The sequence below is a fragment of the Lonchura striata genome, chromosome 8, assembly GCF_046129695.1.
Source record: "Lonchura striata isolate bLonStr1 chromosome 8, bLonStr1.mat, whole genome shotgun sequence".
Classification (NCBI taxonomy): domain Eukaryota; kingdom Metazoa; phylum Chordata; class Aves; order Passeriformes; family Estrildidae; genus Lonchura; species Lonchura striata.
The window spans coordinates 4,006,781-4,021,780 of NC_134610.1; the positions used below are offsets into that span (position 1 = coordinate 4,006,781).

Below are 15,000 nucleotides of genomic sequence, written 5' to 3' on the forward strand. Positions count from 1 at the left end.
GGCAGGCATTTACTAGCTACGGGGGCAGCAATCAGTTTCTTCAAAATTTACTGTTCTAAGCCCATTAGAGTTCCAGCGCAGCAAGGCTCTCGATGGAAATCGAAAGCGCCTGCCTTCATCTGAGGATGCTGCATGCAAATCTTCCAGGCTGAACTCCTACCCTTTAGTGTTAGGATGCTTTAGCAACTGGTTTATGTAAATTCACTCATCAAAAGGGACGGTTTATTTTTAATTGATGAATATGAATTAGAAAATGAAGACTCTGGGCTAGAATTTGCTGAACAGACAAGCATCCTCAGCCCACAGCCCAGGCACAGGTAACAAGGGGCTGGAGCAGCCCCTTTGCCAGGCAGAGTAGCCAAAAATAAGCACTCATTGCCTTTTTAGAGGCAAAAGCATGGTGTGCCTTATTCAGGCATCAGCAGTTGAAAGCATCCCCTTCTTGGGCCTAGCTGAGGCTCTCCGTGAAGAGCACTAATTTTAGCCAAGTGTTGTAATATGTGAGGGGGTTTTTGTGTGTCAAACATTGGCAGTGGGATCCTGCTTGTCTTCCAGCACCAAGCACTCACAGATATTGTTCTATACAATAATGCTTGACGACCATTGTCTACCATGATGATTTGCATGTGGTTTTCATTTGGGGGGTGAAAAGAAAGAAACAAGTAGGAAGGGAAGAATTTTTTAGATTTTTTTTTTTTGTTTTTCTGTGTTCCCCCTTCACCTAATACAAAAGACCTTTGGCAACATAACCTTTGTGAAGCTGTGCTGCTGTTAGAGAAAGCAGCTTTGACTGAAGTGATGGTGACCTCATCGTGGTGGGGCGTAGCAGGGACAGTCAGCACCCTGAAATATGGCATTAGCCCTAACACTTCTTCACTGCCCGCTTGGAACCACCTCCAAATCCAAGGTGCCATTCTCTAGCAGACATGTTCTCACTTTGAAGTGATGTTAAAATGTCTCTGCATGAGAAGAGGTGCTCTGATGCATCCCTGACCCTCCTCTCCATCCCCCTTGAGCCTGAGCCTGGCAGGGACTGCAGTGTGCCACCTCTGCCCACAGCAGATAAGTAACTGACAGCATTTTAGCAGAGTCACGAGGTTCTCCACTGAGTAATTTGTTTTCTCCTTCATCACCAGGCCTTAATGTTTTCTTACAAACACCTAAAGCAAGGCCCTGCTAACAGGAATGACTTAGGCCAAGGATTGTGGATAAAAGGCAAAGATGGGTTTCTGAGCTGACAAGGCCTATGCCAAGGAATTACTCTTCGCTTTGTGTGAATGGGCTTTGATGCAAACAGAGAGCAAAATTCTGGTGATTGATGGACAAGCTTCCAACATTTGATCAGAACTTTGTGGTGTCCCACAGGTTGCGGTGTGGTAAAATATCTATTTAGAATCACAGAATACTTTAGGTTGGAAAATATTTCTAAGATCACTGATTCCAACCATAAATCATGTCCAACTATACTGGACATGCTGGAGGTAAGTCCAGAGGAGACCATAAGGATGCTTAGGGGGATTGAACAGGTCTAAAATGAGGAAAGGCTGAGGGAATTGAGATTGTTCAGCCTGAAGAAGATAAAGCTTCAGTCAGACCTTAGAGCCCTTCTAGTACCCAGCAGGGCTCCAAGAGAGCTGGAGAGGGGCTTTGGGCAAGGGCATGGAGTGTCAGGATGAAGGGGAAATGTCTTCACATGGACAGAGGGCAGGGTTAGATGGGATACTGGGGAGAAATTGTTCCTGTGAGGGTGGGGAGGCCCTGGCACAGGTTGCTCAGAGAAGCTGTGGCTGCCCCATCCCCAGAATTGTCCCAGGGCAGGTTAGATGAGGCTTGGAGCAGTCTGGGATAGTGGAAGGTGCCCCTGCTCATGGCAGGGAGCTTGGAAAGAGATGGTTTTCAATGTCCCTTCCAACCCAAACCATTCCCTGATTCTCTGATATTTGGTGAAGGATGTGTGATTTAGGAAGATGACGGGGACCAGTGTGGCATAATCCTTGTCTCTCCCCCAAAACTATCCACCAAGATTTATACATCCATTATTCCCTCTCATTCACCCAAACCTTATGATTTTTCTTTTTCCCTATGTGTTCTGTATCATCTAAGCAGCTAAAGATTTAATAAGAGAAAGTTGTCACAAATCAATTCTTCTTCCCCTAATTGCACGGGTGTGATAAAAGATCGCACAGGGAATCTGCAAGAATTTACACACACATGCAAACAAATAGCTGCTGTCAGTTCACATGGAAGATCAGATAAGGCCATTATCTCATGTCAAACCTTCCAGTGTGTGACAAGAGCATGAGGAAGGATATGGGGCAGGAGATAGAGGAGCAGGAGGAACAGTGTTGGAAGTCATGATGAGTAAATTCAGATGAAAAAAAAAAAACAACCCAAATCTAGATTGCAAAAACTATCTGAAGATTTCTGGTCTAAGGGAAACCGGTGTGTTCAGAGATAATTTTGTGCCCAGTTATCTGGTTTTAATGTAGAATGTCATGAAGAAATGAGTGCATGGAGGACAGGCTGTGCTGTACCAACATGTGGCTGTCCAGTGTGAGGTCCTGGTCCTCTTCACTCAGGAGCAAGTGCTTGGAAAGGGCTTGTCCCAGATGGGGACAAGAAGTAGGTGTTGTGCCTTCTGTGATGGGGCAATTCTTCATCAGTGAGCCAAGCATGAGTCCTTTGCTGCGAGGGAGAGGAGCCTGGAAAGGGATTTTTAATAATATTTTGTATTTATTTTATACATATATAATGTATATATTATAGTAGATAATTAATAGATAACATATTTTATATGCATATATATTAAACACACATATATTGTGCTTTTGGCAGCACAATACAAGATTTGTATAGTCACTGCTTGAGCTCTCAATTGAAAACTATTTCCTATACAGACACTTGAGAATATAGTGACTCATATTTTCCTCATGCTGTTGAATATTTTGGACCAAATCTTACCCCATCAAGATGCAGGTGTGGCAAGACAGCAAAACAGGAAAGAAATCCATCTAGAAATCGCATTTTGAGTACCAGAGATGCCATTAGGCTCAACAGGCATCCTCAGCATTGTGAACAGCCTGCAGAGAACAAGTAGGTGGTGAATAAATAAGGCAGACTAAAGACAAAGGCTTAAAATACAAGTGTTTGTGCAGTGTTAACTAGAAGGTACCAGATAGGATAAAAAGCCCACAGGATGTAAAATAACAAATTAAAAACAGGAACATTTTAGCAGTGTCTAAGGAAAGCCATCAGGTACTCCCAGCACTCACCAGGGCAGCAGCGCTGATGGCACGTGGTGGATGAACCTCTGCCATGCACATGTGGAGACATTCACGTAGAAGTTGACACCTTTTCCTCCTCTTGCACGTGTGAAAGTAGTCTAACTTCACATTCTTGCAAGCTGGGGCTAAGTTTGGGAGCAGATACTGGAGTCACAGGATGATTGAGGTTGGAAAAGACCTCTTGAGGATCATTGTGCCCAACCATTCCCTCAGCACTGCCTCGCCCACCACTCACCCATGTCCCCTGGTGCCAGATCCACATGGCTTTTAAATCCCTCCAGGGATGGTGACTCAAACAAGTAACAAATAAGAAAGTCAATGAAATAATTAGAGAAATTCAGCCTTAAATGGAAAGACAGCTTGAAAGTTTTCATTCTTTGTTCTTTCAGTGATGCCTAATCTTGAATTGTCTTCCTGCAGCAAGGGAATTTGAGGCACTGAGCCCTTCCAGTGGAAGATATGTTTTTCCTTGATTAAGAAAAGAGCTTGTAGAGAAGTCCAGTATGTGCTGAAGGTGTGGAAGTTCTGCTATAGTGGAAATCTCAGCATCAATTTCTCCCTCTTTCTTACAGCATGTTTTCTCAAAGGGCTATAGGCAGATTATAGTCCAGAGGACCAAACATCACTGATTTTGATACTTGCAAAAAAAGATGCTCTGTGTTACCTTTGCATTCTTCACCTGAGAAGCCAGATAGAATTTTGAGTAGTTTGTTGTGTTTATAGTATAGGCAGAGCCTCAAGTAAGTGTTCCAAGAGCAGTAACAGGGCTTGTGAACATCTCTTAATTTCCTTCGTACTTGCTCTTTGGTTGAGATGTGGGTAACTAGAGACTCAGAAATACCATCCTGTATCACAAACTGAACAAAAAACTACAGTTTTGAAAATTTTAAGACAATCCCTTCATGCTGAGATGGAGTGGCAGGAATTAAGTGAGGGCTGTGAGATTCACCTGTGAGGCACTGAGACACCACAAGAGGAAACGGCCTTAAGTTGTTCCAGGGAGTATTAGGTTGGATATTAAGAAAAAAATTCCTCACCTAAAGGGATGTCAGGTTCTGGCAGAGGCTGCCCAGGGTAGTGGTGGAGTCCCCATCCCTGGAAGGATTTAAAAGCTTGGGGACATGGGTTAGTGATGGCTTTGACAGTGCTGGGGGAACAATTGGACTCAATGACTTTTGAGGGCTTTTTAGACCTAAATGATTCTGTGAATCTCTGACCTTTTAGCTTTCCAAAAAGATTGTATGTTTTCCCATCTCACAGAAAGTTCCACAGAGGACTGAAGGTGTTTGGGTTTGAGTTGTGTTTTTCTCCCCTGGTTTCAATTGCCTGGACTCCTGATTAATCGTTGAAGCAACATTTCCTCCACTGGCATCAGGAGTGTACAAAAGGAGAGGGGAACTATCTCAGAAATAAAAAGAACTGAGATATTTTGTGATCTCTTCCCACTCAAATGTATCCTTCAAATCTCATTCCCTCAGTCAAGGGAAATAATTTCAGTTACCCTGGTCACAGTAGAAAGCAGCCTTCTTTTTTGAATGCCTTTTTTCATTAATGTAGATATGTTTCTGAGATGAGAAACGATGTTTCTTCTAATTATGGTTACATGTAGTTAATTTCCTTTTTTTTAAAAGCTCAGTGTGAAAAGCAGTTTCCTTTAAAAAGGGAGGGGGGAAGAAAAAAAGTGATACAGCTGATGTTCCTGTTGCCTTAGCAACAGATTTATTTATTAGGGTCTGAAATGACATGAGTTAATATACCACATACCTGCTGATCGGCAAACTCTCCTATTTCAGCTCCAGTTGACAATTAAGTCCTGGACAGCTACAGCCAGGGGTTAATGTTACTCATTAGGAGAACTAGGTCATTACTGGGAAATCAAGGCACTTAAGGCAGCATGGATAAAATACAAAATTCAACATCTCAAGGAGTGAGGGTTTTTATGTTAATTAACCTTATTTTCCTTTCATTAAAAAAAAATCTTTCATATAGGCACATGACAGTGGATCAATTAATTTGGAAAGGAAAAAAAAAAAAAGAAGTAAGCTGTAGTTTACTTTCCTCTCCTAGTTGTCTTCATTTCCTTTGGAAGGGTTTCATTATTTTATGGAAAATTCTTATGTCTATATGATGAGTAAAAAGGGTATTAAAATTAAGAAGGGAATCATCATGGAAATCAGCTTTACCACAAGGGAATGAGCAAATAAAAGCCTTGGAAATGAAAATAAATAAGCTTTGCTAATACCTCACCTAAGGAGCAGAATATAAGCCCATCAGAGCTTGGAGATATTTAGAGGTACTTCTTTGCTTCTTTATTAAGCAGTTACATAGTTATTTGACCTTCAGAAACCGAAACTTTAGAGAACTAATTCAAGTTGTTGGCAAATATTCTATTTACAGGAACGTGATCAGTGGCGTAGCCAACAGTAACTACTGTAGTTAGTAATTGGCTTCTGATTTCCAGGAAAATTAAATATATTCTCTGAAAGTTTTATTAAGGTATCTGAGTGGGAGTTTTAACTTGATAAGTCATAAGTGATTTAATAAGGCTCTCCTGAAAGTCTTTATTTACTAACTTTTAGCAGGCTTCATTCTGATACTGAAGAACTTAATAGGCTGAAAAAGAATTGTATTAAAATGAAACTTATTTTTTTACTCACTGCTTCCCCAAATATACTTGGTTCTTTCACTTCTACTAAGCACTCTACTTTCTTTTCTGTATTTAAGCTCTGTGGCCCAATTCTGCTTCTTATTGTGTTTAGACCAATTTGGTGTAAAACCTTTTTCCTTTCCTGTGAAGTCAAGGCTGAAACAGCAACTTACCTGCTGCAGATTGTGCACCATTGTATCAGGTGTGAAGAACCTTGTTCCCTGTAACAAAAGCAATATTAAAGCCCCATGAGTATTTTTCATTTGCATGAGATGGTTTTACACTTTCTTAAATATAATAAAAATGCTGAAAAATATCGAGATTCTGCTGGAAACGCAGAATATCACATAGAGAAACTTTCCTTCAAGTCCAGCTTGGATTGGATTTGGAGCAACATGGTCTTGTGGAAGGTGTCCCTGCCCATGGCAGGGGTGTTGGGACAAGATGAGCTTTAAAGTCCCTGCCCACCCAAACCATCCCATGATTCTATGATGCTGTGATTCCCTCTGTCCTATCCAGATGCTCACAAAGCAGCCACTTCAGTGCCATCCTCCAGAGCCTGTTAAAATAAATGCTTTAGCCATGGTTGATAAACTGATTTTGAGTTGATGTAAGACTGCAACTGCATCACCTGGACAGTTGAAGAATATTTAGGCTTGGAACAGATGCGTCACAGATTGCCCTAACAGCTCCAGTGAGCTGGGCTCTCCCTTTTCCCAGGATGAGAAATTCATTTTATGATGGATTTTTTTTCCTCCTGTATAGTTGTGAAACCCAAGTCTTTGAGCAGAAGCACATGTAAGCAGTGGGATTGAGGAGTCCTCTCAAGGCTTTTCCACCTATGCCTCTCAGAGCAATCCTTTCTACTCCATTCACCCAATCTGGTTTTGGCCTTTCAAACCTCATCCTTCTGTCTTTGCCAGGCTCAGTTCCCTGGGCATCTCCTCACACATAGTCTTGTGCAGCAAATTTGCATCTCACTCTTCTCTAGTTCCTCAGCCTCTCTCTGTCTCCATCCCTGTCTCTGCAAGGAACCTTCCACAACATACCCAAGATGCAGTTTGCAGTTTTACTAAGTAATGTTGTGTTTGTGCTTTTTCTTCATCTTGTTCTTCATAAGTTCTGAAAAACTTTGGATGGTATTTTTCTAGATTATAGTCCAAGATAAGTCTCAGTTTTGGGAAACATCATAGGCAAAGAGAGAAGAGGTTTCGTAATACAAAGTCCCCAGAAAATTTAGCAGATGGTGCCACCAGCCCCCTTTGTAAGTCACAGCACCCTGGATCAAAGTATGGGAATAACCTTCAAGAGAAAAAAATCAAATATTTCATAAGCAAGTGAACTAATGTTCTTCCTTATTTTCACCAATAATAGGAGGGTTATATGTCTTCCATCAAAGCTGTTTTTAATTAGTTTCCTCTTCTTACTGCCACACAAGTGTTCAAGTCTCGTTGCCTTCTTCTCCTCCCTGCTCTCCTTTTCTCCATATTTTCATGTTTTTTCCCCCCTCCCTGTGTCTTCTAATTGCTGTTTTTTCTCAGCTGTGTTTGTACAAACCTAACTCAATGCACTGAGTTGATTCCTCATTCTGAAAGCAGTGAGATTTGGAGTTACTCTAATCTTGTTCAATAATGAGTTGCAAGCCTTGGTGCCAAGAAAGTTCCTGGTTGGAAGCTTCTTCCTTGGAGATCCCAAAAGGATGAGTTATCTCGGGCACCTGAGCTAATTCCTCTCAGGGTATTACTCAGTAAAGAGCAGGATGTGCTTTTTGACCCAAGCAGGGCATCTGGTGGAGCTTTAAGTAGTTGTAGCTTGGTTGTGTGAATCCATCATGGAAATCAGAGAGGGTCCTGTATGGTGGGATCACCATTCCCAGGAAAATCTGTAATAATGTAATGTAATGTAATGTAATAATGTAATAATGTAGTTTTTATGTAGTACTTTATATATAAATTTATATTTATGTACATTTTCTGTTCTTTCAAGGAACTACTTTAGTAAACTGTTATCCACTTATTACCATATTTGTAACCATCTTATGATTGACATGACATGATCTTTTATAGTTCTTTATATTTGAATTGCAGTAGAATATGTTGTGTATCAGGGCTGCCAGGGTCACTCAGATATTTTATGACCTCCCAACAACAGTAAAACCTTTTGTTCTATTACCCTTGGAGTACTAAAGGAAGTTATTTTTTTTTTAATAAACTCTTTGGGGTAGTCCGTAGCACTTGCAGGGTTTTGTTGCAAATTGAAATAAAGTGTTGTGGGGTTTTTTTGTTTTGGTTTGGTTTGGATTTTTTTTTTTATCTGAATCGTGGAACAGCCTGACTGGCCAAGCTGGAGTAAAAGAAATGAAAAGCACTGGAATGAAAGTGCATTGATTTTTACACCAAGGTAACTGAGACCAAATGATGGTCTTTGTCTTCAAAGCTTAATCTCCCTTTAGGAAATAAGCAGGAGGCTCCATGACTGATGCTGATCCTGAGATTTCTTTGGTTAGGGGACATGCAATATTTTATTTTGAGTTTTTTCTTCATGAGTTGTGAGGGGAGAAGAAGAATCTAAACAATAAACTCCCAAGGTTCTTTCTTGTTTCTTTTTTTATGAATCTCTTGTAGATAACAGGAGATAGGAGAAAATGCTTTTCCAGCGTAAAGCAAAATGCCACCCATTTTTCTCAGGCCAGCAATTTGAACAAATCAGAGGGTAAAATACACACTCCTCACTGTAAATACGTCATGGGCTCTAATAGAAAATAAAACACTGTATTTGCCAGTACTGTTTGGCTGCTTTTTGCCTCTCTAGTGCTGTTTTTTTAATTCCTTGGCTTGCAGAGGTGTTCTGAAAGCACAGGCAAGGATCAGGACTTTTTTTTTTTTTGCTCGTAGGACCTACAAATTGCCAGCTAAAATTTATTCTGTAGGGTTCTTTTTCATGCAGAAATATTTTCTTCTACTTGACTCCATTTTCTGTGAACTGAGGGGGTATTAAATATTGTGGTAACTTTTGATGCTGATGATGCCAGACAATGTTTAGAGGCACAATTACAGCAAAGACATTTTGTAGAGCAGATCAGCTGAAAAAGAAAACTCACTGGACTTAACTACATATTTACAGTCTACCTCAGACTCATCTTGGAAATGTAAAAAGATAGAAAAATACTGTGATAAATTGAATAAATGGAAAGCAATTAACTTTTCCTTCATGTTTGCATTTTCATAGTTATTTCTTTTTTCCGTGTTTCTTTTCTAATTGTGCTTTCCTGACAGTAACATTTCGTTTTTTGCGTTTATCATAACACTGTTACCAGAATTTGTATTAGAATTTTAATTTTTTTTTTGTCCTCTTCTTTTCCTCTCATAATCTTAACATAGAAAATGTATATTAAAGTCATTTGATTTAGGAGAGTCTTCTGTCCTCTGTGAAAATAATTACTGGAATGTATTACATTTCATGTATTGAATAGGCTTGTAACATGAGTCCTCTTCTTTAAGAAGAATATTATTCTCCTAAAGTATTTACTGACTGCGATTTTCACCATATTTTTGTAAATGAAAGCTCCTCTAAGACCATATCTTGCAAATGGGGAAACCTGGGCAGAGCGGTCTTGTGGGAAATCAGTGTCAGGGAAAGACCAAAATTCTGCAATTCTGTAATTCTCTGTTTTCAAGGTGAGGTTTATCTTTTATGGCCACACTTCTACTTTCTAACATTATTTGATTATAATAAACCTGTATTCAAATTTCTCTGAGCTCAAGATTTAATGTGAAATATCAAAGTGTAATACAGTGCATAGTATAATGGAGGGAAAAATCCCTGATGTTATTCTTTAGATTAGGTTTGGATGAAGTGGAGCCTTGGCTTTAGTTCTGTAGGGTGTGTGTAGGTCTTCTACTTAGCCTGTATTTATCCTTCTCCTCCCTGTGTTTGATATGCCATACTTTTTTAGTTTTCACTATATTTGTTTTCTCTTCTTGTGTTTTCCTTACTCTTTGATTTGCTTTGCCCAGTACCTCTGTCATGTTTGATGCCAGACTTGCTCCTAATTACTTCACTTTCCCAAAACAAAAGGGTCAATGTCATCCATGTCAAGGTCTGTACCTTGGAAACCTCATTTCCTTTATTTTTAATTATTGATTCTGTGCTCATGGACTTGCCCAGCCCCTCACACATTCACTGTGCTCTGCTCCAGCCATGCTGGCTGATGTCCCCTGTCCCCTTCTTTTCTCCCAGGATCTCTTGGCTCTCCAGTTCTTGTTCTCCACGATTGCTGCCCAGCTTCATCAATAATGAGTGATTCTTCAGTGACCAGTTTTATCAGCTATTTTCTAGCATTCATTGTAGGCAGGCAGAAATTCATCTTTTACCTCTTGCTATATGTCCTAACAAATTTTAAAAAATATAAAATGAAAATGCTGCTTCAACTTCTGAGGATTTTGTGCCATTTCCCACCTTTGCCCTTCTTATGTGAAGGTGATTTTAGGGGAGACAGAAGGAGCTGCAGCCAGTAGGAGCTCCTTGGATTTCAGGCACTGTACAAAGTGATATACAAATTGTGCCTGCACAATTAGGGATTCTCTCCCGCTGAAAATCTCCCATGCTAAAATGTTTTAAGATTAAGATCAACCCTTTTAATATTGCTTTTGTAGCCTTTTCAGAATGTGTAGCACCTTAATGGTGGGACTCAATGGTCTTCAAAGTCCTTTCCAGCACAAATGATTCTGTCATTCACAGAGATGTCACCACAGGGCTGTGGCTTTCACAAGCATTACATGGTATTTATAGAATATTTTCTCAAATATTAAGACTTTTTCCCCTGGTTTTGCACTTTTTTTTTAACTGATAAATGTATTAACCCCAGCTTTTAATATGTATTTTTAATCAACTGCATTTATTTTCCCCCTTTGAGCAAGTTCTGCTTTTCCACAACTCTTCCACTCCCTAATTGCATTGCTATATGTGCCTTTCTCCAAATACTAAATAACTGTGATTATCACCATGCAGGATAAGTTTACATATACTTAAAAAATTAAAGTCAGAGAAGACCATATGGGTCTCTTACTGAATTTCACCCAAATTCAAGAGATGAATATTCATTGAATAATGTAAAGGGCCAAGTTCTGCTATTTAATTTTTTCTTTTTTTTTTTTAAGAATGTGTCTCACATCACTGGTTAGGGATGTGGGTGAGGATAACACCAGTTTAGGTGCTCTCCATGTACTCTGCTTCCAGTCCCAGCAATGGGTAAGGCTCGAGGTCTCAGGCTGAATTCCCAAAATCCCTGAAGAGCAGAAGGGTGTTTTGGAGAATGTTGCCTTTGATTGTATAGAGGAGCATCATCATAGCGTTCTGACGTTGCTTTTTAAAATTACTTTAGGCTGAAAAGTGGGATGTCAAGTCATCAATTAATCCTGACAGCATCCTTCTGTGGTGAAAAAATAATATTGTCACACCCATTTTATGAGCAGAAAATCTGAGGCAGAGATAATAATGGAGGCTCAGTAGTGGTGGTGCTGCTCCCACAACACTCCCATTCCCTGTTCAAGGACACTTCTCAAAGTTTTATATCAGATTACAAAGAGAAGTCACTAAATCAGGATGAACCCTGGGCCATGTCCCCCTAGCCAGATCACTAAACCTCAGCCAGTTCCTAGGAAAGACTTCAGATGTCTCTCTTAAATTGTGGGTTAGAGTCAATAATAAAAAAATCCTGGATAACAAGAGCTGTGTAGTATTTGAATATGGAGATTGAATGTTTCCAAGGCAGGGCTCTCAATCTGAGCACAGGTGTGGTGTCTGTGCCTGTTTTGTGGCATTCCAGCTATAATTTGGTCATTCTAATGTTTTCATGTTCTTAGAATGAAATTTAGAGCATATTCATACCATGCCTAGTTCTTATTTTTCCTTTACCAGATGCATATCGAATCAAGTGAAAATACAAAAGCATTTCAAATACCTCAACTAAACAACAAAGCCAGACCCTGGAGTCACATTATATTGATTTTTCCCCAAACATAATATCTTAAAAGAAAAGTTTGCATTTTAATATCAGGCTTTTATACGGTTTTGCAGTTCTTCTTCAGGAAATGGAGTATATATAATTAATACTGTTTAATAAAGCTCAAAAATGCAACAGATGCAGCCAAAAGTGCACATCATTTTGAGCAGATCTTTACAGAACAGACATTCCATATTGTGTTCATCTTTTTCCACGATCACTGCTATGGCAATCTGGTGTGTTTAGCAGTTGTTGCTGAGTAAGGCAGACTGGATTGTATATGATTTTTTCCATGTCAGCCAAGAAACAGAGCTCTCTCCTTTTTGATGCAGCAAAGAGGTGGTCTTGTACTGTTTATTTGTTTCTACCAGGGGCAGCTAATACCTACAGTATTCTGCAATAATAATAATACACTGCAGCCTGTAGGTGCACGGTCCTGGAGGTTTCTGGAGGTCTTAACTGAAAATAAAATGCTTGTGAAGAAGTCACAGGAACTGATAAAGTCACTTCAGATAAGTGAGCTCCCAAATAGAAAAGCTACAAGATTTACAAAACATGTCATTAAAATCTGGGAGTGTCACCTAAAAGGGAAACATTTTATACTGGGGGTGGAAGGAGGATCACCTACATCAGAAAACCCGCAAGAGAGGCTCCAGTGCAGAGGAAACGTTTCCCCTTTCAGCATTCCTTCTGGGTGCCAAATTTTCCTTCTGTTCTTCCCCACCTATTAAACAAAGCTGCAACTTCCAATTCCTATCAGTTTTCCTAAATATGTGCAGCTTATGTGGCTTCGCCGAGCTGTAAGGCTCCGTGTTCTCCTGCCAGCTCCTTGACAATGTGGCTCCAACAGCATCCTCCACTTTTGGCTGCCTCTGGGACCCCTGGTCTCTTCTGGAAAGTGAGAGGGAAAGCATATCCTTTGCTGGAAGGACTTTTTGTGACTGCAAAGCTGATAGCAGGGCTGTGAAGAGCTTGGAAAGATCCCTGTCGGCGTCGTGGCTGTCGAGTCTGTCGGCTCCGCGCGCGGGGACGCGCCGGTCCGCCGGGATGAGCTGAGCCGGGGTGGGCTCGTGGCATTGCTCACAAAAGCCTGTCCAGGGGAAACTGAGGCTCAGGGGACACTCTGTCATGAATTACACCAACTCCAGCAGCGTAGAACTTTTCCTTGCAAGCATTCGTAATGGGGATGTTCTTTTCCAGCTAAATCTGAATCCGTGCGATCCCGTGTTGGCTCTTCGAGCTGGGCATTTGGAGGGAACTGAATACTGGCAAAAGTTTCTGCACAGAAGTTACCTACCAGAAACAGGTGGCTCTTTTAAGCATGAGGATGCAGCAAACTAATAGTCAAAGATCTGAGATCTTTGCAACTGGGAGAAATCCACCCTCCAAACCAGTGCTTGTGTTGCTGGAATTGCTGTGAAAACTCCTGGTTCACAGATGTGAAACAAATTACAAGGCTTATGCAGTTGCATTCCTCCTTATTATTGGGAACAAAACAATGGAGGACTTCTAAAAGCGATTATTGTCTGGCGTTATTTTAAGAAAATGTGACTAATTCTGAAAAGTCCACAATTCCTGGAGGTTTCTCAGCCTAGGGAAGTCACATTGATTATAAGATTAATTTATTTTAATTCCCTAAACCAAAAATATTGACTGAATGAGAAATTAACACGTGCAGAGCTGCAGATGCCATTTGGCTTCAGATTTCCTGAATGATATAATTATTAATTTTTCATATACTAGTGTGAGACCTACAGATTTCATTCTACAAAATTACTCTGTGAAGAAAGACACTAGGACAGCTGAGATATAGATTTTTTCCTTAATACAGGAAGGAAAACGGTGGAATTTTCTAAATAATAAATAAAACCAAAATATTTTAAAGGCATATGGTGCACATCTGTTGAAATACAATAATTTAAAGCAGAGTAATTAAATGCAAGATATAATATTCACCTTAGAGTGAGGAAATTATCTCATTCCATTTTTAATATAACTTAAGGAATTTGGGAATTTTAAATCACTTGTGGTACCTTTTGAACCTTTCATTCTGTGCTAGTAAAGAAGATAGGTTGGAAAATTGGGGGGTTAATTTATTTTTACATAACCTAACTTGTGTTTCCTGTCATTGAGTGTCAGGCCCATACAAACCTTTAATATTATCTTGAACTGAAATTACAAATAACTACAAGTTTCTTATATTCTGTTTTAATTTACAGTTAACTCCTTAAAAATCTAAAGGTAGAAAATGCCTTGTGGTAGTTTATTCCTTTCTTTACCTAAAGCACCGAATGGATTGAAAGCTTTTAATGAGTATAGCGTGAATTCCTAAAATTCCCATTTGAGAAATCCTGTAGGTTTAGGAGGAGTTTTTGTTTAACCTGTTTCTCCTGAAAGAAAAATAATTGTAATGGAAGTCATATACATGTTTTTTTGGATAGGGGAAAAAAAAAAAACAACAACTTTTTTTTTTCCTACCCATTTTATAAATTGACTTTGCCTTCAGGTAGGTGCTCAGTCCTTCTCACTTTCAAAGCTAATAATTTGAAGAGTAAATGCATTGTTTGAGGACAGGGAAGAGATAGAGAAGAAACTGATGAAACTGAGTTTAGACCCCCAAGTGCTGCACTGAGGAAAATGTTCAGCCATGCAGGAGAAGCAAAGAGGGAAATTATTTGAATAAATTTAGTCTCCAAAAGTACAATTTTAGAGGAGTGGCATTCTGATAAATAAAAAACCTCCCATAATTTCACAACTAAATGTAGACAATGCTGAGATGATTTCTGTTTGTTTTAAGGGAACATGACAAAGATCCTGAAACTTTCTTTAAAGTCCTGATGAAGCTGAAAGAGCAAGATCTGCCTTTCCATGTGTCTGTCCTTGGAGAGACTTTCAGTGAAATTCCAGGTACCTTTCCTTTTTTTCTTTACTATAAGGTTACCATAAAGTAGATAATTCCAGAAGTAGTTTTCATTTTTGTATTTTTTATCTTAAAGAATGTGCTTAAAATTTTCCTAGTTGTGAAACTAAATACTATTGATACATTGTAAAATTAAAATTAGTAA

At 39.5% G+C, this 15,000-nt stretch overlaps 1 protein-coding gene across 6 annotated transcripts in view; it reads left to right on the forward strand.

The window, feature by feature from the left end:
• The window catches only part of QTMAN (queuosine-tRNA mannosyltransferase), a 170,971-nt gene that overhangs the window by 138,288 nt on the left and 17,683 nt on the right, over positions 1 to 15,000 (forward strand). For all 6 annotated transcript variants that reach the window (XM_077784897.1, XM_077784899.1, XM_077784901.1 and 3 more), the window contains one exon: positions 14,733 to 14,842. In XM_077784897.1, coding sequence (XP_077641023.1) covers positions 14,733 to 14,842 — 110 coding nt within the window. The remainder of the gene's footprint in view (positions 1 to 14,732; positions 14,843 to 15,000) is intronic.